Here is a 26838-nt window from a genome sequence, read left to right on the forward strand (position 1 = left end):
GGATCCAACATGGCGGCGCCGAGCCTGAGCCGAGAGTGAGGCGGCGGGGCGGCGGGGTGGGGAGGGGGAGGCGAGCGGGACGGGGCGGGGCCGGGCGGGGCCGCGGAGGGCTAGGGGAAGGAAAGTGGAGGGGGAGGCGGAGGCGACGTCCAGCCCGAGAACCTCGAGAGAGGGAGGTGACGGGACGCTGCGAGGTGGGGGAGGGGAGCGGCCGAGGGGGCGTGCGGGGGAGGTGGCAACTGTGGGAGCGAGCAGGGGCGAGGCGGGGGATTGGGCGCGGGAGGGGCGTAAACAAGGGCCGGGCCGGGCCCGGCCGGGGGTGCTGGCGCGGCCGAGGTGGGAGTGAGGCTGCGATCCCGCCGGATTGAGGGCGGTGGGCGCGGGAGGGAGCGGCCGAGGGTGCGGAGGGGAAGAGGCTGGTGGCATGTGGTGGGAGGGACTGGACTCTGGAGAGCGGTCTTGGGAGGGGGTGGGAGAGGGTGAGGAGGGGACTTCAGACGTGGGGGGGGGGGGCGGTTTTGAAAGTGTGAAATTGGAGGTGGGAGGGGGAAGGGCCTAGGGGAGCATTTGGGTGGAAAAGGAGAGCACGGAGATTGGGGGGAATGGAGAGCGTGGCGGTGTGACGAGGTAATGGGGAAAGTGAGAGACTAAGAGGAAAGTTTGGGAGGAAGGGGAATGGGCTGGGAGATAGGACAGTGGAGCTGCCCGGGGGATAGAGGTTGGGGGTTTCCCTTTCCCCGTGGAAAGGAAGAGAGAGCAGAGTTAAGCAGCCTCAGTTGCAACCAATTCTAATTGCCAGGCCTTTAGCTTTTAATAGGGTGGGAAGGGCAGAAGGGAATGGTTTGGAGAAATGGGGAATTGGGAGAATTAGGGAATTTGGAGAACGGATGAGGGTTCAAGTGGATTTGCTTTCCAGAGGCTCCCTGACTTACTGCTCCCTTGTTTTTCCTGGTTAGGGAAAGAAGGGAGAACCGGGAAGCCGGTGTCACCGCCACCGAAGTGTAGAAGGAGTAAAGGACTTTTCTAGTTTCTAGCAATTAGCAGTGTAAGAATGGGGAAACAGCCATGCTGGTTTGGAGCCCTACATGCCAGGGTGGAGGCTCTGGAAGTCTGAGAAAGGGAACAGAAAACAGGATGGCATCTGGGCAGCCTGGATAATTAAATGATTGCTTTAGTTTCCAGACTTTTCTTTTTTTTTTTTTTTTTTTTCTGTGTAAGTGCTAAGAGGGAGGGGTCAGCGTTCACATATAGGAAAGGTTCCCTGGTGAAATGTAGATGTATCAGGAAGCCGGGCCTCAGTGGATATTTTGTTTTCACTGTGTGTAAAGGGAAAGGGTGAAGACGGAATTTGGAGGCTAGCTCTGGTCTGATAAGCGAAGGGATAGAAAGTGCCTTCTTTGGCTGTAATCATTTCCCTGTCTCCAGTTCTCCCTAAAGTTGAAAGTCAGTGTTAAAGTGTAACAAAAATGTAACGAAATACGTGGGTCTCATAAGGCATTGAGGAGTCCGGTGAGAAGGTATCAGAGGATGATTGGTTTTCCCGCAAGTTGTTGAATTTGGGACCTTTCTTGCCATGAGCCACCCAGGCTGGAAATTCTGGGAGTTGGTATTGTTTCGTGAATTGGCCAGTAGAGCGTTAGGGAGGCCTGGGGACTTGGTTGGGAGTGAGTTCTCCCCTGTAGCTCACAGCGGATCATTTTAATCGAAATGGCTTTAGGTGTGTCTGTGCATTTTTGGAACTGGGACTGACTAATTCTTTGGGCCTTTGATGTTTCAAAATCACGCTTGAAAATTGACTCTTTTCCCCTCATTTGTTTTTGTTTTGCTGCTGGCTTCCAACCTTGTGCTAGGAAGAGACCTGGGAAATTAAGTTTCTTGCAAAGGTAAGTCTGGAACTTGTTATGTTTTGTTTTTTGTTTTGTTTTGTTTTGTTTTGTTTTGTTTTGTTTTGTTTTGTTTTGTTTTTGAACAATGGAAGGGGATGGGAATGGCAAGAGAAATGCATTGGGGTTGAGCCCAGTAGGGGGTTCGAGGCCAGGGAACTGTGTGTTTTCACCTACCCAGCTGAGTGCATAAGACCTGTTGCAGTCACTGTGTCTCTGGGTAACTGGAAATTGGTAGCAGGAAAAGGACAGCAGAAATCAGGTGTTTGGGGGCAAGCCCCCAGCTTTGGTTTGTCATTATGTAGTCTTCTTGGCGAGCTCTGAGAAACACTTTTTTTTTTTTTTTTTAACATACGGAACTAGTACTCTAGTACAGTGTCTCTGAATGTTACTCTTGGAGGGCGGCTGAGCCACCTCACCTTTGTCTTTTCGTTGTTCAGGGTTCCTGGAATCTTCCTTTTGAAAACATACTGTGTAATTCTGACTTCCAGATATTTGCTTACATTTTCCGTATCCCGCCAGCAGGAAAGCTCTCTCTGCACTCTTCAGGCTTCTCCATGCTGTTTTCATTCCAACTTTCAAGACCTCACTCTTTTAGTTCTTCCACATGACTTTCGTCCCTCAGGGCTTCGGCGAGAGTCAAATACCTCTAGCTCTACGAAAATACAGATGTCATCCTTGTTGCGATGATACCAGAGTTGCGTCTTCCTTTCAAGAGATCATTCTTTTTTGTTTCCTCCACGTGACTGTCCTCTAAGGGCTTCTGAGAGAGCCAAGTACCTCAAAAAATACGGATGTCATTCCTGGTTGGGATGAGACTAGAGTTTGCCTGGAAGTAGAAACCACATAGACAATTCTGTAGGTGTATAGGCATGGTCTGTTGGCCCTGGGCTGGCTTGGGTCTCCCTAAAGAAAACGAACTAGCAAAAAACTACAGCTCCAGGAAATGCGGCAGTTCCTCGGAATAAAGAATTATTCTTGGGGAACTGTAGCGGGGGGACCCCTGTTAGGTTCTCAAGTGGACTCGAAGCAGCCCGCGGGATCAGGACTCTCGTTGAGCGGAGTGTTTGGTCTGTTTTTTGTTATCTGGCAATATTTCAGATACCGGGACTCAGAAGGTCTCTTAATTCTGTTGTTTAGAGGGGGTACGTTCTCCTCACGGCTCTGATATCTCTAGGATCTCTGTATAATTTAAGCTGTGTTCCCAAGCTTCACTGCCACAGAAAGCCGAGTATATTTTGGTTTAAGAGGAAGTTGGGCATGTTCTTTCAGCACTGAAGTTAGATCGATTCTTGGAACCCCGTCTGGATTGCTAACTGAGTGAACTCACCATCCCAGATGATAATTAAGTGGGGTGGGGGGGGCTGCGTATTAGCTTGCCCGTCAGCCTCCTGACAGTTCTCTCAAGGACACGGCCTTGGGAAACTCTAGCCTCTTCTACGTTTTGCTTCATAGAATAAGCAGGAGGTGTGATCAGCAGTCAAATAAGGAAGGGTCTGCAACTCTAGGTTCAGGACTTGAAAGGTGGCTGTGAGGCCTGAGGGCAGGATCCTTTTTGTTTGTCTTGCAGAGGATGGCATTTCTCTTATCTTCATAGAGATCCAGATTGAACTGGGTCACGTTCGACCTCCTGGGATGGGGCCGAAGAGAGGGTAGGCCCACCGCTTGCTGCTCACCTGAATGGCAGCCGCAGGTGTTAGAGAAGCCAGGGCTGGAGTGGGTGGGACTCCTTCGGGTTCGTTGGACTTACGAGAGTTTATAGTCTGTGTCTGACCGGCTTTGCTTTTCTTCTGAAATACTGTTCGATGGGTTTGGGTCAGAGGGACCCAATGGCTTCCGTCTCTAGATCTAGGGGGGAAGGTGACATACTGTCTCTCTTCTTTGGCCCCGTTGTGTCATGGTCCATCGAGAACAGGGTTTCTCATCCTCAGCATTATTGACATTTGGGGTTGGATAATTCTTTGTTGTGGGGGCTCTTCTGGGCATTTTAAGATGTTTAGGGACATCCGTGGCCTCTACTCACTGCATGCCACTGGCACAGTCCTTTACCCCTTCCAGTCATAACAGTCTGAAATGTCTCCAGACATCGCCAGATGTCCGGGGGGGGGGGGGGCCCGCAGCGTCCTCCGTGGTTGAGAACCACTGACCTAGAAGCGCTGATAATTCCTGGCACTTTGAATGATCCAGCCTGGGGTCTAGGACTTAAGGTGGCTGTTTCTTCCCTCCTAGCTAGGGAGTTAACCCTTAGAGGACTGAGGTCTATTACAGAATTGCATCCGTTGATATATAATAATTAGGACCATAATGCTTTCCTGCATTTTGCCTCATTTTCCAGGGGCGAGGTATGTAGGGACCATATTTCTTCATTTCCGGGGACTTAAAGTCAGAACACTTTGAATTAGGGAGCTCTCTAGCAGCCTGCTCTTAGGATTGGTTGAATGTGAAAGCCGCCCATCTGCTTTTTCTGAGATCCTCATAATCAGCAGCTGGCCAAGAGGAACAGGTGGGACAGGGAACAGGGAGACGCCTAAGGAGGCTCGGTTTTCTCATGTTGCCTGCTATGAGCGAGGAGTTACTTTCCTTCAGCACCCCCCCACCCCGCCCCCATTTGTACCCAGTAAGTACAACAGGTGAGAGGAAGATAGAGAGAAAACTACCCTGTAGTCAGCAGGCGAGTGGGGGGTGGGGGGCATCTGGGCTCTCCTAAGTAGCTGTGAGCCATATTTCTTGTCCGTATATCAAACCGATGTTTGGGGGCTAAGTGAGTGTGGGATGGAGCTCCCCCTTTCTTATGGGTATGAGTCTCTGCTTCCCTTTTAGGTTCTTGAGGAAGGGAGGATTGGGTTCACTTGCTCTGCAGTTTTCTGAGACCCCATCAACTTGGCTCTTTGGAAGTGGCTTATTTTATTCTCTCTCTCTTTTAGACTTTATTTTGCGAGAGAGAGCGTGCACACACACACTGTGAGCAGGGGAGAGGCAGAGAGAATCCCAAGCAGGTTCCATCCTGTCAGCGCAGAGCCTGACCCGGGGCTTGATCAAACCGTGGGATCATGACCTGACCTGAAATCCAGAGTCGGACGGCCGCTTAACCGACTGAGCCACCCTGGCGCGCCTTATTCTCTTTTGTAACTTAGCCTCAGTGTCTCGGTGTATAAAACGGGACCACCAATCTTCTTGCTTAGTAGGGTGCCGTGGTATGGGTGGTTCCACACAGCGTAGGGGAGGCTGCGGCTAGCTAGAGTGTATGCGTGGTAACCAGGCTGTGTGTATCTGTTTTTTTTTTTTTTTTTTTTTTAATTTTTAAATTTATTTTTGAGAGAGAGAGACACAGACTGCAAGTGGGGGAGAGGTAGAGAGAGAAGGAGACACAGAATCCGAAGCAGGCTCCAGGCTCCGAGCTGTCAGCACAGAGCCTGACGTGGGGCTCGACCTCACGAACTGCGAGCTCTTGACCTGAACCGAAGTCAGACGCTCAACCGACTGAGCCACCCAGGCGCCCCTGTGTGGGTTTGTTTCTTAATTGATGCTGCTTTTGATGATCTCTTGGAGGCTAAGCTCGGTTCGGTAGGTTGTGAGTACTGTGTACCAACCTCTATGCATTGCTAGGCACTGAGAATATAAAGGTGAATGTGACTTAGTCCATGTCCGCAAGTTGCTTAAGATGGGCTGGGGTGATAAATACACAAATGGGGCTTAAAAGAAATACTCATGATGTTCCATAGGAGCACAGAAGAGGATTACGTATCCCAGCATGGAGGTGTGGAGAATGAATTTGAAGATGGTATCTGAGCTGACTCGTAAAGGACGAGTAGGAGTTAGCCATGTGAAAAAGAGGAGTGGTATAGGGGGGTAGGGTACAGAGAAGGGAGAGGGGCACTCAGGCAACGGCAGTAGCCTGAAGAAAGGGACAGAGAAATGAACTGCCTGCTGTATGTGAGTTATAAACAAACTGATAACGGTAGAGAATCAAAAGTGGGTTATGAGGTTGAAAAGGTAGGCAGGGCCTGATCTCAGAAGGCTTGGTGTGTGGTGTGAGGAGTCTGGAGTGTTCTAGGTAAGGAGGGGGCTGTAGATCGGTCTTAAGCAGAAAAGCGATGTAGTCAGTTGTGCATTTTATTTTTTAAAATGTGGGTTTTTTTAACGTTTTTATTTATTTTTGAGACAGAGCGTGAGCAGAGGAGAGGCAGAGAGAGAGGGAGACACAATCTGAAGCAGGCTCCAGGCTCTGAGCTGTCAGCACAGAGCCTGATGCCGGGCTCGAACTCACGGACTGTGAGATCATGACCTGAGCTGAAGTTGGATGCTTAACCGACTGAGCCACCCAGGCGCCCCCCAAAAAATGTTTTTTTCAATGTTTATGTTAGAGAGAGAGAGAGAGACAGAGCATGAGTGGGAGAGAGGCAGAGAGAAACAGAGACACGGAATCCAAAGCAGGTTCCAGGCTCTGAGCTGTCCGCATGAGCCTACACAGGGCTCAGACTCACAGACTGCAAGATCATGACCTGAGCTGAAGTCGGACGCTTAACCAACTGAGCCACCCAGGCGCTCCTCAGTTGTGCATTTTAGATAGCGAATTCAGCTGGATATGAGGGATGGACTTAGGTGGGTTAAGATTGGTGGGCAGGGGAGCCCTCGAGAGGCTGTTGCCATAGTCCAAGTGAGGGATCATCAGGACCTGAAGCAGGGCAGTGGCGGTGGAGGTGATTGGAGACATATTTAGAAGTGGCTTCAAGGGGCGCCTGGGTGGCGCAGTCGGTTAAGCGTCCGACTTCAGCCGGGTCACGATCTCGCAGTCCGTGAGTTCGAGCCCCGCGTCGGGCTCTGGGCTGATGGCTCAGAGCCTGGAGCCTGTTTCTGATTCTGTGTCTCCCTCTTTCTCTGCCCCTCCCCCGTTCATGCTCTGTCTCTCTCTGTCCCAAAAATAAATAAACGTTGAAAAAAAAAATTAAAAAAAAAAAAAAAGAAGTGGCTTCAATAGGAATATATAATGGATCAGGTGATTGGAGCTGTGGTTTGGTGGAACAGTATTGGGCAGCACGTGTGTGTGACAAGTGTGGATGTGGAAGCCTGTGGACTTCAGGCTTGGTCACAGGTCATTGACATTACCCAGCTTGATGCTGAAACTTGGTGAACCAAACACCGAATTATGGGGGCGCCTGGGGTGCCCAGTCGGGTGAGCGTCTGACTCAATTTTGGCTCAGGTCACGATCACGACTGTGAGATTAAACCCCGCGTCAGGCTCTTTGCTGAGCGTGGAGCCTGCTTGGGATTCTCTGTCTCCCTCTCTGCCCCTCTCCTCCTTCTCTCTCTCTCTCTCTCTCTCTCTCGTGCTCTCTCTCTCTTCCAAAATAAATAAATATTTAAAAAAACCCCACAAATGCCAAATTATAGAACGAGTGTCGGCTGCTGTGGGTCATTGCCAGGGGGTGGGGAAATGCAACCACGAGGAAGGAGTAGAAGGGGCATGTATCCAAATGGTGCGTGAACATCATTGGTGAGTTCACCTGGCACAGCAGGGTCACGAGCGAGCTCAACGTAGTAATGTTCGTTGATGTAAATCCATGAGTTTGGGTGAATATTATTGGTTAGCCTCCTATGCAGTTAGGCTTTTGAACTTGGTTGGATTGCAGGAAGTATGAGGATAAGGTTGGGGGAGGGGGTGGCTCTGGGCTGCAGAGGTCAGGGGTGCTTATCTCTTTGCAATCTCTTTCACAATCATCGCCCCAGCAGTTTCGCATGTATTTTCTAATTGGATTCTTAACAAGTCTGAGGAGTAGCTTCTTTCCTTCATGTTTTGTAGATGGGGGACAGTGCGACTTTGAAGTGAGGTGACTTGCCTGAAGTCACACAGCTACACAGCTAGCTTGTTAATGATACAGGCAGAATGAAAACTAGGTCTTATCTAAAGATTTTCAGTTTCCCCACTGTCTGTCTGTAGGTTTGTCTCCCGCAGCTTCCATATTAGTTAAGGGCGAATTCTTGGGGCGCCTGGGTGGCTCAGTGGGTTAAGCATCTGACTTCAGCTCTGGTCACGATCTCACAGTTTGTGAGTTCGAGCCCCGCGTCGGGCTCTGTGCTGACAGCTCAGAGCCTGGAGCCTGTGTCTGATTCTGCATCTCCCTCTCTCTCTGAGCCTCCTTGGCTCACCCTCTGTCTCTTTCAAAAATAAATAAACATTAAAAAAAGAAAGTGAATTCTTTACTTTTCTCGGGATTGCCTACCTTTAAGAGGTGAGATGGTTGGGGGTAGGAGGGGGAGCACAAAGGGACCAAAAGCAGTATTTGGGGGGCAGGGGAAGAATCGGGGTAACCTCTAACAGCAATTCCTGCTGAGTCTGCAGCCTGAAGTTGCATATAACACTCTCAGGGAACGCGACCCTGTTTCTCCAGTAGGGTCTGGACTTAAGGTAACAGCTGTTGGATGTGGAGAGCTCTGGGCTTCATTTTGCAATAATCACTTTTTAAAACGTGATAAACCCTCAGTGTTGCCGTGCGCCAGGCACGGCGTTAGGCACTGGGGGTTCGGGAGCGAACAAGACCAGTTCTTCCACCGGGTGGCTCACAGGCTCTGTTTCCTCGTCCCTGCAGTGTAGCGGGGCCCGCGGCCGCCGAGCGGGGACTCTGGACCGCGCCGCGCACCTGAGCCCCCGGCATGGCGGGCCTGAAGCGGCGGGCCGGCCAGGTGTGGCCCGAAGAACGCGGCGAGCAGGAGCACGGGCTCTATAGCCTGCACCGCATGTTTGACATCGTGGGCGCCCACCTGACACACAGGGACGTGCGTGTCCTTTCCTTCCTCTTTGTCGATGTCATCGATGACCACGAGCGTGGCCTCATCCGAAACGGACGTGACTTCTTGCTGGCGTTGGAGCGCCAGGGCCGCTGTGATGAGAGTAACTTCCGCCAGGTGCTGCAGCTGCTGCGTATCATCACTCGCCACGACCTGCTGCCCTACGTCACCCTCAAGAGGAGACGGGCCGGTGAGGGTGCACGAGGGGCCAGACCGCAGGGCCCGGGGACCAGTCGTGGGAGGCCTGGAGCCGGCAGCACAGGAGCCCGGGTGGGAGGAGACGATGACCCTGGGGGCTACCTAGGAGGAGTTAGGAGGCCCGTGGGAGGGTTGGACCGGGGGCGGGGGGTGCATCTTTTCCTGAAGGACCCCCTCCCCTCCTATAGTGTGCCCCGATCTTGTAGACAAGTATCTGGAGGAGACGTCAATTCGCTACGTGACCCCCAGAGCCCTCAGCGATCCAGAACCGAGGCCTCCCCAATCCCCTAAAACAGGTAAGAAGGTAGGAGCTCCTCTGAATTTTCCTGGCTGGCTCGGTCAGCAGAGCATGCACTCTTGACCTTGGGGTTGTGAGGTCAAGTCCCATTTTGGGAATAGCGCTCACTTGAAAAAAAAAAAAGACCCTAAACTCGTCATTTTTCCAGCCTCGCCAGCCTGCGTGAAAGGGCACTGGGTCTCTCACCCCCGCTCCCCCCAGCATCTAGCCCTATAAAAATTAGGTGAGGTGTTAATGCTGCACCTGCGTCCTGTGATTGTCCCCACATCGTGTGTCCTCTTTTCAGGTCCTGTAGGCTTTTAGTGCTAAGTCTTAAGTGATTCCTTCCTCATTCCAAGAGATCGGTTTGTATTTCTACTTTTCCCCTACTATGTTTTTTCCCCTTTTCCCCTCTGGCCAGTGCCTCCCCACTATCCTGTGGTGTGCTGCCCCACTTCGGGCCCTCAGATGTGTAGCAAGCGGCCAGCTCGAGGGAGAGCCACACTCGGGAGCCAGCGAAAACGCCGGAAGTCAGTAACACCAGATCCCAAGGAAAAGCAGACATGTGGTGAGGAAGTTTAAGGGTTCTGGAGGTGGAGCAGATGGGAGGGGGGAATACAGAGAAGTGCTGAGACCCCGGGGCAGTTTATGCTGTTTAGTGCGAGGCTCGCATTGAATGGGTGAATGATTTAGTGGGATTGAACGGCCTCATCTGTGGGGAGAGAATTCCTCTGTCTTTGTGGCAGAGTCCAATTCACGTCTTTCTAGTTAATACGAGATCAAGGGGTGCTGTTACAACATCCTTATTGTAGGATGGACCAAGTTTTGATCGAATACTAAAATGAACTCGTGTGCCTGGGGGCGCCTGGGTGGCTTAGTCGGTTAAGCCTTGGACTTCGGCTCAGGTCATGATCTCAAGGTTCATGGGTTTGAGCCCCGGGCGTCGGGCTCTGTGCTGACAGCTTAGAGCCTAGAGCCTGCTTTGAGTTCTGTGTGTGTGTGTGTGTGTGTGTGTGTGTGTCTGTCTGTCTGTCTGTCTGTCTCTCTCTGCCCCTCCCCCACTCATGCTCTTTGTCAAGAATAAATAAAGCATTTAAAAAATATATTAAAAACAAAATGAAAACAATTAAATGAACTTGTGCCTGTTAGGAACATACTGCCTAGAAGCAGGGTGCTCCTTGTGAGGGATGGCAGTGATCTGGCCTGGGCCTGGCCCATTTAAAGGAAACTCGTGTGTTCAGGCGAGGATCTCAGAGGTGCTTGGAAAAGAACTGGTCCCGGGGGAGAGGTAGGAAAGCTGTCAGGTGACGCTCCCAGCTCTGCTCCTCCGCTGGTCTTCCAGCCTCCCGCGCCCGCTTGTCCGCGCCCCCTCCGCAACCGCTTGTGCGTGTCTTCTCTTCCCCACAGACATCAGACTGCGGGTTCGGGCCGAATACTGCCAGCACGAGACCGCTCTGCAAGGCAACGTGTTCTCGAACAAGCAGGACCCACTGGAGCGGCAGTTTGAGCGCTTCAACCAGGCCAACACCATCCTCAAGTCCCGGGACCTGGGCTCCATCATCTGTGACATCAAGTTCTCCGAGCTCACCTACCTCGACGCCTTCTGGCGCGACTACATCAACGGCTCGCTACTAGAGGCGCTCAAAGGTGTCTTTATCACAGACTCCCTCAAGCAGGCTGTGGGCCACGAAGCCATCAAGCTGCTGGTGAATGTGGACGAGGAGGACTACGAGCTGGGCCGGCAGAAACTCCTGAGGAACTTGATGCTGCAGGCACTGCCCTGACCTTTCCCCTCTCACCTCTCGGGGGACTGCTCCCCCCGCCCACCTCTGGAGCTCACATACTGTTCTGGGGTTTGTTCTCTACCCTTCCGACCAATCACACCCCTGCCTTTTTTTTTTTTTTTTTTAAAGGAAAAGACAAAGGAAAATGGAAGCGGTGTTCCCCACCCCTCCCTGCACCCACGTGCCTGGGCTTCCCCTGTTTCCCTTTGCCACGTCCCCTCCTCCTGATGTGCGCCTACAGCCACCTTGCCACTGAGCCGTAAGACAAACGTAGAGGGAGAAGCAAAGTCTATAGAACATAGTCTTTGTAGGGGATCGAGGTGAACACTGCTTCCGGGTGCATTGCGGGGTCATCAGTACTTCTGGCTTTCTGAGGGCTCTTACATTTTGTCTGCAAAAACCAAAGGGCTGAGTGAGGGAGCTGTGTGGAAGGTGGGACTCTGAAGCGTATTTTGGAAACTAATCACCACCCTCTCCCAAATTATAGAATTTTTAAAAAACAAAGAAGCTGTGGCCCTTTCCACTCTCTGCCGGCCTCTGGTGCTGCTCCTCTCTGCCTCGTTTTCCTCCATTCCATGGCTTGAAACCTCTGCCTGGTGTGGCGCCTTCCCTTTCCCCCTTCGGTCAAACCCTCCGACAGGGAGTCTGAGGTAAGAGGACTAGGCCAGCCTAGTTCCCTGCTCCCGCACAGGGCGGATGGCAAAGGGGTTGCTGATAAAAATACACTCCCCCTGGAAAGGGGAAGGGGGAGTGTGAGACTTCCCTTCCATGTTCAAGTGAAAATAAATCATGTACCCTGCAGCCCTTTCCCCTTTGCTTTCTTCTGGCTTGGGCGAAGGGCAGTCTAGGCGAAAGCGAAGTCATTCAGTACCCACCCCTCTCCCCTTTTTCCTCCCCCACTCTCTACCCCACTCCCACGCTCAAGCTTGGGAGCGTGGGGCCGGGACATGCACTGAGTGTCGCACTTTGATCGGGGCAGGGAGGCTTGTCGAAGGAGCCAGAAGGCCTAGAACCGGAGCCTCGTCCGGCTGGTACGACCCCACCTCCCCTTTTCAGCTCCCAAAGGAGATGTCCAGACACAGACTTTGCGATGATTCTATTTTTTTCAATGCCAGTGCTGCTCAGCCCTCTGCATAACTTCAGTTTTCATGAAATAAACAGTGACTGTAGAAAATTCCACCTTTCTGAAACTGAAATGGGAGCTCAGGCGAAAGTTTCTTCTTTCTCGAGAAGCTGAGCCTGTGTTCCGCCAAGGCAGTCTGAGCTTCTCCGAGTGAGGGGAGCCGCGCCTGGGTCCCGCCACGAAGTCACGGCAACGCCAGCTCACGATGGGAGTGTCAGCTCACAGAAGTCAGTCTTAAGACCGTGGGTGGCCCAGACTGCCGTAGAGGTCAGGCCTGCGGTGCTGGAACACAGGCAGCTGTTGGCGCAGCTGTCGCAGATAACTGAGGTCGATTCGGGCAAGGCAGAGGCCCGGTCCTTCAGAGCAGCGAGCCACCACTGTCCCCCAGGGATCCACCACCATGCTGTGGCCATAACTTGCTCTCTTCTCGTGGTGGCGTCCACACTGTGCTGCTGCCACGACGTAGCACTGGGTTTCAATGGCACGGGCCCGCAGCAACACCTGGGGATGAGGAGACGTGAGTTCACTTACGTACATGGAACGTCCAGTGGGGAACTGATAGGTGACGGATGTTACAGGCCAGTCTACTCCTTGTGACCATTCTGATAACTGCCTAGGAATGATTTACTGTTACCTGTTCTCTAACGTGAAGGGCAGCAATCTAGGGAATGAATGCTTCCCCCTGGGTGGGAAGGGGAGGAAAATCTTTTCTTCGGCTGGTAGGGCCAAGGGTGGAGAAGGAAGTTTAGAGGAGGCCCTTGGGTTTTGAAGGGAGGGTCTCTTACCTCCCAGTGGGCTGGGCCCGTAACAGATCCGAAAGCTGAAGGGTAGGTAAGTATTTCTGCTCCAGCCTGAGCCAATGCCAGAGAGAGTTCAGGAAAGCGCATATCGTAGCAGATCGCTAGACCAATCTGCAATGAAAAAGAGCCTGACACCCCTATTCTGTTCGTCACAGCATCTAGTCGTTACCTCCCTACCCCGCTCCTTAGGGCTTTCCAGCCTCTGTTACCACCTCAGAGTGTTCCTACTCTCCTCCCTCTTGTTCCTGATCCCGCATCTCCTCCTCTCACAACTCCCACCTTGCCTGCTGGTGTGCTGACAGGAGACTCAAGACTGGGCCCCGGAATGGTAGAGTTGCTCTCACGCATAGGCCCCTGCCCTGGAATCTCCACGTCACACAGATGGGTCTTCCTGTAAGTGGCCACTACTGACCCTGGAGCAAGATGGAGAAGGAGTGCTCAGTGCTGGTGCCCTAGAAGCACCCAACTTCGTTCCTCTCCTCCCAGGGAGCTAGCTTGTAAGCTAGGATGCGAAGTACAGATGCCCCTTGACCAAGCAAAGAGTTGCGTAACAGTTCTGGAGGATCTTACTTTAGGTAGCAAAGCCTGGGAAGAGGGAGGCTGGAGAGTTCTGAAGTCTCACCCTTGTTGTCCAGAAGCACATGACAATTGTAGATTTTCTGAGTCTGTTCCCAGTCCTGGCCTCGCTCGTGGAAACCACCCAAGGACAGCCAGAGTCCACATTCCCTGGGGGAGGAGGGGGGCAGGGGGAGGAGGCGACACGGAGGACTCTTCTCAAGGTTCTACCCTCCCACCTGGCAACTCAGGGACAAGTGCCCAACAAAGAAACTACCTTTTCCTCCCCCTTGCCCCGATACCTGGCAAGCTGGGTATATCCTCCTAAAAGGTTCCCACCCAGTGGCTCAGACAGGCGGAGCGTCTCTGCAGGGTCCCTCGCAACGAAGTCAAATGCCTCTGGCAGGAAAGCCAGGCAAGCACCCAGTCTGGCAGCCTCTCGAACAAGCTCTGCGCATGTTTGAAAGTTCTGCTGCTTGTCTGGGGTTGAGGTTACCTGGCACACAGCCACCAGCGGTAGTTCCCAGGAAGAAGAGAAGATGGCCATGGCTCTGGGCCTGTGAATGGCACAAGGCAGGACTCAGATTTCCCAGCACGGGAAAATCCCAGTTTAATGATAAGGGTCTCAAATGGGGAGGCGGGAGGGCTGGACTGCCCTTTGATTTATGCTCTTAACGGGGCACAACCACCCACTGATGAAATGTTCTGTGGATGGTTGGTACCCCAGTGTTTCCCACCATCTGGTCATTTAACAAACATTTACTGAGCATCTACTGAGGCACTGAGGACAGAACAAAACGTGTTACCTGGGCTGTGCACAAAGTACTGACGGTCGAGGGATCCGGAGTCCAGGACACAAAAGAAGGGACAGGAGCTGGTGAGGAGGCCTGATGATGAAGCCCAGCCTGAAGATGGTGAGAAATCAGGACACCGGCCCCTCCCTCAAGGAGTACATTTCTAGGCTTCTCTGACTTTTCACACTGTGGGGCCGAGTCAGGGCCCTGCCAGTAACACCCCCTAAGTCTTCAAAACACTCTTTAAGTAATTGTGGGCTACAGGAAGAGATCATAAAGTGGGAAGATGGAGGAAAGGGCTCTACTGGGCACCTGAATACCTCGACTTCCAGTGAGCTCCTATTAAACTGAAGCCATTTTCCTCAGCCAAACCTATCCGCGCTTCAAAAGTCATCTCCATGAAACTTCCTTGTTTTTCCCAGCCTCTCTTCCTGACTGCACACCTGCACAGCTTTGCTGCTCAAAACCTATCCCCCCCCCCCCTTACCCCGGAATCTCTGAGGGGAAATTCACCTTCCCTCCTTTCCCACCGCCCCGTGCTGGGCAGAGGGCACTGGCACCCAGATCCCAACCCGCGCCCCCACTCTCCGGTTAACCCGTCCGAAAGGGTTCTGCCCCTCTCCCAGGGCAGTGTCTCTGTTGCACAAGTTAAAGCACCGCAGGCGGAATTCACCGCGGCCGGCGGGGCAGACGGTAGGTCCTACATGAAGACACAGCCAAAACCATCCGCAGGATCCGAACCGAAGAGCGGCCTGGAGGCAGAGGCACCGGGGCGAGTGGGCGGTAACTCCCAGACCGGATGTGACGCACGGCGGGGCGGGGCTGCGCAGGCCGGAAGCCCAGCAGGCGGCGAAGATGGCGGAGAGCAGCGGTCGCGCCGGCAAGAGCAGCGGCAGCGGCGCGGGGAAAGGGGCGGTGTCGGCAGAGCAGGTGAGGAGCGGAGAACGCGAAGGAGGGCAGCCAGGCCAGGTCCGAAGTCGATGCGGAGAGAGGGGGGGAGCCTGTGGCCGGTGCAGGCCTCACTCCAGTCCCACCTTTGCGAGGCCGCCCAGAGAGGGGAGGGTCCTTGGAGAAGCTGGCCGAGCCCCCAGGGAGAGAGCCAAAGGGTTGGTAGGTGAAGGCCACGCCTCCCTTGGGGGTGTTGGGTGAGCCAGCAGGAGGCGAGAGCCCCGAGATGCGGGGTGTGGGAGGATGCACAGTTGTGAGGGGAGATAGGTCGTCACTTTCCCCACTTCTCCGCACCCTCAAACAGGATAGGCTGGCAAGGCAGCTCGTAACGAATCCCAGGGGATTAGTCAACGGGCTGGTTGTATGTGGTCCGTTACGTGACCCTGAAACCACGTTGACAGTTCGCCCTCACCCTGCAGAGCCACGTGACTCACATACTCGAACAGTCTAGTGTTCCATACTGTTTTGATTCGGGACTCGTTGTAAGATTGAATTTCTTTAGCGACCAGAAACCCTTTCCTACCCCGAGTTTGCATTTCCCCCAGTCTCTGGCATCGCGAGATGTTTGATAAATAACTCAGAAAGCCTTTTGTGGCATGGGAGCCATTTGCTAATAGTGAGGCTAGTGTTTTAATGGGGGTGGGAAGAAATCTCCATGATAGAAAGGGAAACATAAACAAGAGCTCTTCTAATTACAGGTTCATTTATCATTTATTTGTGGAACAGTTGCTACAGGCAAAGGTATCTGCATAAGGGTTTTTCAAATTGCCCCGTGCAAAGAGCCCGTAGTAAAATAACACATACAAAATGCTAATATGAAGCAGAAGGTGAGTGTTCTAACAGGTATAAAGTGCTGTGGGGTTTTGGGGGGGGGGGGAGAAAGAGTTTCTGCGGGGGAGGGGGGAGAGAGATGGAAAGGAAGGGAAAAGAAACTTAATACTTTCTGAGGGTCTGCCTTGTGCCAGGCCCTCTGCTGTGTATAGGGAAACCTAGATCTTGTTCTCAAGTTAGCTCACAGACTCCATGTACAGTATTCCACACGGGCCCCTCTTTATGGTAGCTAAAGGAGGGATCCCCTAGCAAGAGGTTATGAGATTCGAGGAACGGGTGGGAAAGGGAAGCTGTGGTATAGTGGGGTGGCTAAGAGCGTAAGAAGTGCACTTGGGTTTGACAGATCTGTGTTTGAATCACATTTCTGCTATTTATTTTGTATAGGTGACTTCTTTCACCTTGCTCTCCTGTAAAAATATAATGGTGCAGGGGCGCCTGGGTGGCTTGGTCTCTTGGGCATCCGACTCTTGATTTTGGCTCAGGTCATGATCCTAGGGTCGTGGGATCGAGCCCCAAGTCGAGCTCCGTGCCAGGCATGGAGCCTGCTTAACATTCTCTCCCTCTGTCCCGCATGTGCACATGCTCTAAAATAAAAATTACGTATAATGGTGCGTACCTCATCACTATTTTGATTATGAGTCAAAAAAGGTATTCAGAGTGTTTTTGCACAGTGATTGGAATATAGTATGTGCTTAATAAATGCTAGGGTTTTTTTTGTTTTGTTTTGTTTTTCTTCTTTCCCCTTCTGGAAGAGATATTCCTTCCAGTGAATTCTAAAGGATGAGAGGAGTTAGTCAGGCAAAGAAGGAATTGGGGAATTTCCTAGGTAGAGGGAATAAGGCACTTAAAAGCACCGAGGCATAAAACTGCCTGGCATGTTTAGGGTGCAGGTAGACAAAGTATAGCATGGGGTGCAAGACTCGAATGTGGGGAAAAAGGGATAGAGAGGGATCTGGGATATTTCTCAGATCTCTGTCTTTGATGGATACTGGTGCCGTAGGGAATGTAGGAAGACTGGAAATGTCTGGGAGGGAAAATACGTTTATTTTAGGGGGTTGAGTTTGGGTTTCTTGTGGGACGGTCAAGTAGAGACATCTAGTAGTTGGTTTGATTTATAAATCTTGAGTTACGGAAACCTGAGTCAGAGGTACGGGTTAGAGAATTACAAGCTTATGGACGGTAGACAAAGCCATGGTTGTGGGTGAAATCCTCTAGGGTTTGTACAGAAAGTGAGAAAAGAAGCAGAACGAGGGTGGAGCCAATATTTAAGGGGTTGTGGAGGAAGAAGAGAACCCCTCAAAGAGGGCTGAGCGTTGTGATAATTGAGTTCGGAGGCTGTTCTTGCTTAACATTCTGTGGTCTTTGTGTTCTGGAGAGAACACTGGGTAAAAAACATAAGATTTATCAGGGCCCCTGGCTGGCCCAGTAGGTGGAGCATGTGACTCTTGATCTTAGGGTCATGTGTTCAAGCCCCACGTTGGGCCTGGAGCTTACTTTAAAGATGTGTGTGTGTGTGTGTGTGTGTGTGTGTGTGTGTGTGTGTGTGTGTGTGTGTGATTTATCACTGCTGCAAACGTGAGCCACATAGGTCCCTTATAAACAAGATAGAAGGAAGTAACATTGTACTAGGCATTTGTTTTATCTTCTGTTAATTTATTATGCCATTTGGGTAGGTTATGTTGTCTTCCTATACCTTACCTACCTATATTGTAGGTAAGGACATTTGAGTTTCAGAGACTTTGGTTAACTCACCCAAAGTCAGTAACTGGAAGGGTGGGGCTTTTAACTGAGTGAGCGAGTTGAGAATCAGACAGACCTATTTTTCCATTTACAGCACGACCGTATTGAAGATATTTGAGCTGGGCCTGAAGGATTGGATAGATTTGAACAGGTGGTAATGGAAATAGAATATAGGGAGTAGGATGAGAAGAGGAGACCTAGGGAAAGCACAGGCTGACAGTGAGTGGTTAGTTTAGCTAAATCACAAGGTATAAGAAAGTTGTGGTGCTTCAAGCAAGCTGAGTCTTTGCCTGGCAAAGAATTTGGAACCTTTTTTTTTTTTTTTTTTTAAGTTTATTTTGAGAGAGAGAGAGTGTGTGTGTGTGACAGAAAGAGAGAGAGCATGTGTGAGCGAGCAGCGGAGGGGCAGAGAGTGAGGGAGAAGAATCCCAAGCAGGCTCTGCACTGTCAGCTCAGAGCCCTGTGCGGGGGCTTGAACTCATGAACTGTGAGATCATGCCCTGAACTGAAAGCAAGAGCTAGATGCTCCACTGACTGAGCCACCCAGGTGCCCCAAGAATTTGGAACTCTTTAATGTAAGAATTGCCCGAGTCACAGAAGGATATATGGTATACTATTGGTTTTTTTTTTTCTGCTACCTAAAATAAGGCATGTTTATTATGGAAAATGTGGGAAACACAGGAAAAAGCACAAAATAAGTGAATTTACCCATGAGCCTACTTTCCAAAAGATAACTATTATTACCATTTTGGAGTATATCCTTTGATATGCTCCAAAAGAGGTTTCTCCCCCTCTTTTATGTGTTTGTATATGCATGTGTAGATGGAAAGGGAGGATGTGTGTTCTTTACATATTTGCATACTTTATAATATTCGTCCAGTACAATAGCATTGTACAGTATATACCATTTTGCAATCTGCATTGTAAACCTAATATGTCATGAACAGTTTGCTGTGTCATCCAAGTGTTAGGAAAATTAAGTTACCAGCAGCGTATAGGATGAATTTGGAGAGTCCAAAACTAGGGAGATAATTTAGAAGACAACAGGAGTAGTTTAGACAAGAGATAATGAAGGCTCGAAGTAGGGTGATGTCAGTGAGCCAAAGAAAAATTGCTGAGCCAAAGAAAAACTTGGCAGTTGTTGCGATAAAGGTGTGTTCAAAGATGAAACCAGGGTTTCCTACCTGGAGGGCCAGGGTGGTGTCATTAGCAGAACTAGGGGAGACAAGAAAAGGGAACAGTTTAAAACAGGGTAAAAGAGGGGCGCCTGGGTGGCGCAGTCGGTTAAGCGTCCGACTTCAGCCAGGTCACGATCTCGCGGTCCGTGAGTTCGAGCCCCGCGTCAGGCTCTGGGCTGATGGCTCAGAGCCTGGAGCCTGTTTCCGATTCTGTGTCTCCCTCTCTCTCTGACCCTCCCCCGTTCATGCTCTGTCTCTCTCTGTCCCAAAAATAAATAAACGTTGAAAAAAAAAATTTTTTAAACAGGGTAAAAGATGATCAGTTCAGCTTTGAATGACCCGAGTTGAAGGTACCCGTAGGATATTTAAGTGGAAATGTTCCGTGCTAATTGTTACCATTTAGTGACAGTCTGTTTTCTGCTGGATGTTGTCCTAAGTTCTTTTTTTTTTAATTTTTTTTTTTAACATTTATTTATTTTTGAGACAGAGAGAGAGAGAGAGAGAGAGAGCATGAACAGGGGAGGGTCAGAGGAAGAGGGAGGCATAGAATCTGAAACAGGCTCCAGGCTCTGAGCTGTCAGCACAGAGCCCGATGCGGGGCTCGAACTCACAGATCGCGAGATCCTGACCTGAGCCGAAGTCGGACGCTCAACCGACTGAGCCACCCAGGCGCCCCTGTCCTAAGTTCTTGATGTAACTAATTGATCTTCACAAACATGCTAGAAGACTGATATTACCTTTATGTTCTTGGTGAAGAAACTGAGATTCAGAAAAGGGGTAACTCGCTCACAGATTTTGAAGCCATTTCTGACTGACTTCCGAATGCCTTCCTCTAACTTGAAATTTGGGTCTAGATTTTCTGAGGCCTGGATTTGCAGGCAGTCAAATGAAGGCAGTTGTTGGAACCACAGAGGTAGCTAAGAATGCCAGTTGAAATAGTATAGGTAATAAAGGGAGAAGTGCTGTGAAAAGAATCTTAGATCCTTCTCCACTGTTGGGATGAGAGGAAGAACTTCAGGAAGGGGAATGGAGTGTTAAGACAGGTTGGAGAACCAAGGAACTGAAGGGTCCTGGAAGCTAAAAGTGAGAAGAGAATGTACATTACACGGGGCCTCTCAGTTCAGTCCTCATTGCTACCCTGAGACAATGGTTCTCCACTTGCTGGGACTCCCCCCCCCCCCCCCAAGAAATTTGGCATTGCCTGGAGACATTTTTGGTTGTCACAAGTAGGAGTTGCTGCTGGCTTTTAGTAGGTGGAATCAGGGAGGTTGCTAAATATCTTACAATGCACAGGACAGCCCCCCATAAGAAAGTATTTTCCTGCCTAAAACTTCAGTAGTGCTGACGTTTAGAAACCCTGCTTCATGGTGTATTAACTCCATTTTATAAATGAGGAAACCAAGAGAAGTTAAGTAGCTTGGTCATACAGCAAGTAAACAGCAAAACACTAGGATGTGAACCCGTCCACAATAGACTCAGAAGTTTGGGCTAGTTCCACCTTACCGTGTGCTACTTAAGAGAGTTTCAAAGCAGCAGAGTGAACATTGAGAAAAAATTGTTGGGTTAGGCGGGAGGCCATTCATGATCTTTGAGAAGTTAGTTTAATAAATAGTAATAGTTTAATAACTAGTATAGATAGAAAGCAATTTAAAGTGGGCTGGGAATGAATGGGAGGTGAGGAAGTCGAGGCAGTGAGTATAGACTAGTCCTAAAAACATGATGAAGGGGCGACTGCATGGCTCAGTCAGTTGAGTGCCCTCCTCTGGATCTCAGCTCAGGTCTTGATCTCTGGGTTGTGATTTGGGGCCCGCAACAGGCTCCATGCTGGGCGGCAAGCCTACTTTAAAAAAAAAAAAAAGATGAAGAGAGGGGCTTAGAACCATTATTTGTTGGAGTAATAAGGTCAAAGTTTTCTTTTTTCTTTTTAATTTTTTTTTAATGTTTTTATTTATTTTTGAGACCGAGAGAGACAGAGCATGAACGGGGGAGGGTCAGAGAGAGGGAGACACAGAAGTGGAAACAGGCTCCAGGCTCTAAGCTGTCAGCACAGAGCCCGACGCGGGGCTCGAACTCACGGACCTCGAGATCATGACCTGAGCCGAAGTCGGCCGCTTAACCGACTGAGCCACCCAGGCGCCCCAAAGAAGTTTTCTTTGACAGCTGAGTATGTTCGTCAGGAAAAGAGGGCACTGAACTGAAAAGAAGATATTTAGTGAGTGATACCCTATAAAATGCTTTTCCAGATGCACCCAGTCGTAATTCTTGACCTGTTATTCTATTCTTCAGTGAACCAATAAGAGTAAATATCATGTAGGTAAGAAGACCAAAGGACAAGAAAAAAAAAAAGACCAAAGGACATTTTGGGGATAAAGGTATTGATTGCAGATTTTTTGTAAAGTTACCAAAACTATACGGTAGTGATTAAACAAAAGAAAAAAGAAAGAAAAAATAAAACAGGCAAATAAATCATACAAAACTAGTTTGACTTTTTTTTTTTTTTTTTAAGATTTTATTTTTTAAGTAATCTCTCCATCCAATGTTGGGCTTCAACTCACAATCCCTGGGTCAAGATTCACATGCTCTTCCAACTGTCTCAGCCAGACACCCCCTAGTTTGACCTCTATGAGAGGTGACGTATGACAAGCCGCCGGGAATAATACATCAGTTAGAAAAGGGTCCTTAGAGTTCCACAGAGCTGGGTAGAGGTACCAGTTCTGCAGCTTGCTGTGCTTACACATTCTCTCTCTCTCTCCCTCCCCCCTCCCTCCCCTCCCTTCTCCTCCCCTGCTGCCTGCCCCCTCCCCTCCTGCCTGCCCCCTCCCCTCCTGCCTGTCTACCCCCCCATCTCCTCCCTCCCCCTCCCCCTCCCCCCCTCCCTCCTCCCTCTTTGTCTCTCCACCATCTTTGGTCTACTGACCCATAAAATGAAGGTACAGGTCTTATACTGTGTTTTTGTTTGTTTGTTTTAGAATTAAATGAGATAGAGTCGAGCAGAGTGCCTGGCATATAGTAGTGTTCTTTTCCTTACAAACCTTGGGCGGAAGGTGCAATATTGTAGGACTGTGGAAAAAACAGGTATTTAAAAAGAGGTTGCAGGGGTGCTTGGGTGGCTCAGTCAGTTGGTCCGACTTCGGCTCAAGTCATGATCCCACGGTTCTTGAGTTGGAGCCCCGTGTCAGGCTCTGTGCTGACAGCTCAGAGCCTGGAGCCTGCTTCAGTTTCTGTGTCTCCCTCTCCCTCTGTCTCTCTCTGCCCCTCCCCTGCTCAGTCTGTCTCTCTCTCAAAAATAAACATTAAAAAATTTTTTTAAAAGAGGTTGCCTTTGCATATTTAAAATTTCAAAGAAGACAACAGTAAAGATTAGAAGGCAGGCCTGCATAGTTGAAAATTAGAAATGCACTAAAATTGGAAAGCTTTTCTACCAAAAAATTTAAGGAATTGATATGCATTTATATGTGAACACACAGAGAGGGTTAACATATGGGATGTATTAACTAACTTTATTATCAATCATTTCACAATATATACATACACTAAATCATAATGTATACCTTAAACTTGTACAATGTAGTATGTCAATTTTATGTCAGTAAAGCTGGGGGGGCGGGGGTAGAAAACCATGTCCTGTATAAAATTGTGCCAAGAATGTAAAGAGCTCTGTATAGTTGCCAGGATTGAAGTTACTTTTGAATAGGATAAACAGTTGGTATTTTAATTTAATTGGATTCTTTTTCAGTCGGGATGTTTACATGTAAGATGAAGATTTTAGTAGGGCTGAGGGAATCAACACTGACCTGGCCATAAGGGAAAAGACCATTAGAAAAGTATTCTCAGAGGAAGAACGTGGGAATATATCACAGCCTTTCTGTCTTCATTGGCAGGTTACTATGGGCTTATTTTGCACCTAATTTACAGTTAGGTTATGGTTAGCTGCTACGAGAGTTCATTTCCTTTAAGGGCACCAGTGGCTGAAATTTTCCATAATAACTGTAGATAACTCATACACTGAAATAGATTTATTTTAATTTGCCATTTGATTAAAAGTTCATAAACTGGGCCAAGAGGAAGTAGGGGTTGTTAATTAGCAATAATGTTTGAAGAAAAATTGGAGTTGAAAACAAAACCTCTTCTTGCCTTTAGTTGTGTTAAATTGGTGGTTGAGGGGCGCCTGGGTGGCGCAGTCGGTTAAGCGTCCGACTTCAGCCAGGTCACGATCTCGCGGTCCGTGAGTTCGAGCCCCGCATCAGGCTCTGGGCTGATGGCTCAGAGCCTGGAGCCTGTTTCCGATTCTGTGTCTCCCTCTCTCTCTGCCCCTCCCCCGTTCATGCTCTGTCTCTCTCTGTCCCAAAAATAAATAAACGTTGAAAAAAAAATTAAAAAAAAAAAAATTGGTGGTTGAAAAGTAGATTCCTAGTAATTACTAAGGGAAATAAGTCTAGGCCTCAGAAATTTTAGACTCTTAAGCTGATTTCACTGATGTGTTCAACAAAATACATCCAGAAGAGAGGGTCATTTGGATGCTGGGAGAGCATCGAGAATCTGGTTTTGTTGTGGAATTTCCATAGATGAAATTACTTTGATCTGTAACATCGATAGTGAAGGAAAAGCTGACCATAAATGGAATAGTTTGGTATAGGTAGTGGAGTTAGGTTTCAAAGCGTTTGTTGCAATGAGTGCGAGAAGTACACGGAGATCAAAGGTTGGTGGCCGGGAGGAGGCAGCATACGACTGGGGCGACGGCGTCCTAGTCAGACTTATTTCTTGGTTTTTTGAGCAGGAAAAGAGATGTAGGGGTGGCACAGGCCAGCCAGCAGGGTCTTATCAGCTGTAGATGAGCCTTGTGGAGAGAGGTACGGGATAAAAGGTCCTAGTAAAGATGAGGCGGTCACCAGTAGCATGAGACCGGGCAGGATCTGGCTGGGAGCGAGAGCGTGGGCGGGCCCACGGCCCTCAGCTGATCAGGAAGGGCCAAGGGGGCACTTGGGTTTGGGGAGAAGGCCATGACGGCAGTTAATGCACTTTTCCTGCCTACGAAGCCCTTTCCTACTAGCCCGCACCATGCAACAGTTCTATAAAGTAGGTGACCCTGTGTGTGTCACAGGTGAGGGAACTCAGGCCCAGAGGGGGAAACCCGGTGGTTCTCCTTTCTGGATGCACATTAGAATTACGGGGGAGTGTCAGAAGTGCTGAGATCCCAGGGGCCCCACCCAGTGATTGTGTAATTGTTCTGAGGTTCCACCATTCATGTTTTGAAAATGCTCTCCTGGGGACTTTAACGTGTCGCCAGGGTTGAGAACCATCGGATTAAATGTCCGAGGCCATAGAGCCAGTATATGGCAGAGACCAACTTGAACCTGGTTTTTTGTCTCTGGGCCCCATGTTTCCCCCCCCACACACCCCCACGATTTTCTTTCCTCATTACGTTTTCCGCCTTTTATCTGGTACTTCTTCCCAAACACAGTCATCAGAGCCCTGTACTGAGAGTGACGGAGGTGGTGATTTTAGTGCCCAGTCTGGCTTTCACGCTGTTTTAGGTTCCCTGCTCTGTTTCTGGGGAACAAGGAGCTGGTAGTAATCATTTCTCTGGGCCTTTACGTGTGTTACTTCTTATGCCTCCTTTGCACCCTTTCCTCCCCCAGTTTCTCATCCTTCAGGCTTCAGTTAAGGCCGTGTCTCTCAGGAAGCCTATGTTAGTTAGGGTTTCTAGGCTGCAGACATGGACTCTGACCAACTTTTTCTTTTTTGAAGTAGTGTTTTGGAAGGATAGCGGGTAGTTCACAGAATTGAACACAATGAAAAGAAAGGTTAAATAACTGGGTCCCACCAAGTTCAAGAACTAGGGCAGCTTTGGGGATTTCAGGAGGAGGAATGGAGGATCATCTCTGCGGGACAAGTAGTTGCCTTCGCTGCACCTGTTTCTCTCTACCCCCAAAATCAGTTCCTGTAAGAGACTCTGGTATAGAACAACAGGTCACTGCCCTTGTGGCCAAGGGCCAAGGGTCCTGTGAATAGTAGCCCCACAAGCACCCCCTGAGCTAAGGAGGGCGGCTCCCCTGTGGGAAGAATGCTGGCTGGGCAGGTCCAAACAGGAGTTAACTCACTACAGAGTCTTTCTGAACAGCCTTCTTTACCTGCAAGTCTAAGCCTCTCTGCAGGTGTCCCAGTAGCTCTCCACCCCATCCTGAATTACACATGCCTATTCCTCACCACACGGGAAGCTGCGAGAGGGACTAGCAGAGCTCTCTCTCACACAGGGCAGGCTCTCAGTGCAGGGTGAATGGCTTCCGGACAGACTGAAGGTCGAAATGGCAGACGTGGGTTCTACTCCTTTTCTAAGGGAGGTGTCCAAAGCTCGCCATCCTGTGTTGTGTCTTGACCCTCTGCCGTGCCCGCTGTCTCCTCTCTCACTTAACTCTTTCTCACCTTCTAAGGTTATTGCTGGCTTCAACCGCCTTCGACAGGAACAGCGGGGTCTGGCATCCAAGGCAGCCGAGCTAGAGATGGAGTTGAATGAGCACAGGTGAGGGCGTTGGGGAGGCGCAGACAGGAGAGGTGGGCAGGCCACATTGTAAGGGCGGGCTGCCGTGGAGCGGGGCTGGATTCTCCGAGCGGCCTTGTCCTCCCACCCCAGCCTGGTGATAGACACCCTGAAGGAGGTGGACGAAGCCCGCAAGTGCTACCGCATGGTTGGAGGCGTGCTGGTGGAGCGGACGGTCAAGGAGGTGTTGCCGGCCCTGGAGAGCAACAAGGAGCAGGTGAGCGGGAGTCCCTGCGGACAAGCTCTGGGCGCCGAGGGGTGAGGGAAGGGAGGCCGGGACCGGGGGAGCGTGGTGGAGGAAGTGGGTGGGCACCCATGTTGAAGACGGCACACGTAGCCTGTTAGCCTGTGCTTTTTATGCTGTGCAGAGTCTAACTCCTCACACAGGAGGGACTGCTGGCTGGCGGCCTCTTCCCTGGCACTCTGTGACCTGGCTCACAAGCGTGGCTCTCCCAAGGGGGAGAGGCGGCAGTGAGAGCAGGGTCTCTCACAGTGTGGTCCGGGGACACCTGCATCCAGGTCACCTGGAGGCCTGACCCAAAATGCAGCTGCCTGGACCCACTGATTCAGAACTGGCTAGGGGGCCGATGGGGTGGCATCCTTTTTTTTTTTTTTTAGTCCTCTCCGTGCCCAATGTAGGGCTTGAACCCACAATCCCACGATCAAGAGTCACATGCTCTACTGACCGAGTCAGCCAGCCGCCCCACGGAGTGGCATTTTAAACATAAACAGCCCAAGCGGTTCTTAACGTACATTAAAGCTCATACGCCGTTGTGTTTGAGAAAGGCATACTTTTAGGCTCTCGGCTCTACTATTGATGCTTGGTAAGAGGTGAGGTTACAGGTGTCCTCTCTCCTTCCCATCCCCCAACTATAGTGCATCCCAGGTAGGGGAAGGTGGTTCCTGAAATCCTCATGTAATCCTATCGCTGGCCCTCTAGATACAGAAGATCATTGAGACACTTACACAGCAGCTTCAGGCAAAGGGAAGAGAATTAAATGAGTTCCGGGAAAAGCACAACATTCGTCTCATGGGGGAAGATGACAAGCCAGCAGCCAAGGAAAACTCCGAAGGGGCTGGGGCCAAGTCCACCTCAGCCGGAGTGTTGGTCTCCTAGGGACCAAGGCCTTTGCGTGTTTTTTTTCTACCCTGACTCCCACTTCTTCTGATTTCTCTTTATTGTTATTATTATTATTTTCTCTGCTATTGTAATATTTTTTTGTTAATTAAATGTTTTGGTCAGAATGCTCAGCTCCAGCCTCAAGCTTTCTCCCAATATTAGGGGCGGGATCTGCATGAGGCATGGAAAAAAGCCCATGATCTGTGGGGTTTGGCTCCATCAGGCTAATGGTTCACAGTTTCAGAGGAGGCCCCGTATTTTATCCTTTCCCTTGCAAATAAAG

The 26838-nt window shown here is 50.2% G+C and overlaps 3 protein-coding genes across 9 annotated transcripts; 2 read left to right on the forward strand and 1 right to left on the reverse strand.

Annotated features, from left to right (window-relative positions):
* Nucleotides 1–11729, forward strand: DEDD (death effector domain containing). Of its 2 annotated transcripts, none has more exons than XM_040452403.1 (6): nt 1–35; nt 1851–1883; nt 8471–8859; nt 9056–9163; nt 9566–9712; nt 10552–11729. In XM_040452403.1, the coding sequence occupies exons 3-6, from the start codon at nt 8535–8537 to the stop codon at nt 10926–10928; spliced, it is 957 nt and encodes a 318-aa protein (XP_040308337.1). In that variant the 5' UTR covers nt 1–35; nt 1851–1883; nt 8471–8534; the 3' UTR covers nt 10929–11729. The 2 variants fall into 2 exon arrangements, with proteins under 2 accessions (XP_040308337.1, XP_040308338.1); XM_040452404.1 differs by lacking the exon at nt 1–35 and adding an exon at nt 136–194.
* Nucleotides 11730–12009: 280 nt separating this feature from the next.
* On the reverse strand, nt 12010–15010 carry NIT1 (nitrilase 1). Of its 6 annotated transcripts, none has more exons than XM_040452398.1 (7): nt 14905–15010; nt 14213–14311; nt 13709–13963; nt 13474–13577; nt 13131–13264; nt 12837–12962; nt 12010–12552 (listed from the first exon to the last, which is right to left on the reverse strand). In XM_040452398.1, coding segments are annotated over exons 1-7 (987 nt in total). In that variant the 5' UTR covers nt 14907–15010; the 3' UTR covers nt 12010–12285. The 6 variants fall into 6 exon arrangements, with proteins under 6 accessions (XP_040308332.1, XP_040308331.1, XP_040308334.1 ...); XM_040452397.1 differs by having other exon boundaries at nt 14874–15004; XM_040452400.1 differs by having other exon boundaries at nt 14858–14964.
* PFDN2 (prefoldin subunit 2) lies at nt 15002–26686 on the forward strand. Its single transcript, XM_040452406.1, has 4 exons — nt 15002–15130; nt 25329–25417; nt 25529–25652; nt 26376–26686. Exons 1-4 carry the CDS (start codon nt 15056–15058, stop codon nt 26550–26552), a joined length of 465 nt encoding a protein of 154 aa, XP_040308340.1. The 5' UTR covers nt 15002–15055; the 3' UTR covers nt 26553–26686.
* The last annotated feature ends 152 nt before the right edge of the window (nt 26687–26838 follow it).

The sequence above is a fragment of the Herpailurus yagouaroundi genome, unplaced genomic scaffold (assembly GCF_014898765.1).
Source record: "Herpailurus yagouaroundi ecotype Mexico unplaced genomic scaffold, PumYag 207, whole genome shotgun sequence".
Taxonomy (NCBI): Eukaryota; Metazoa; Chordata; class Mammalia; order Carnivora; family Felidae; genus Herpailurus; species Herpailurus yagouaroundi.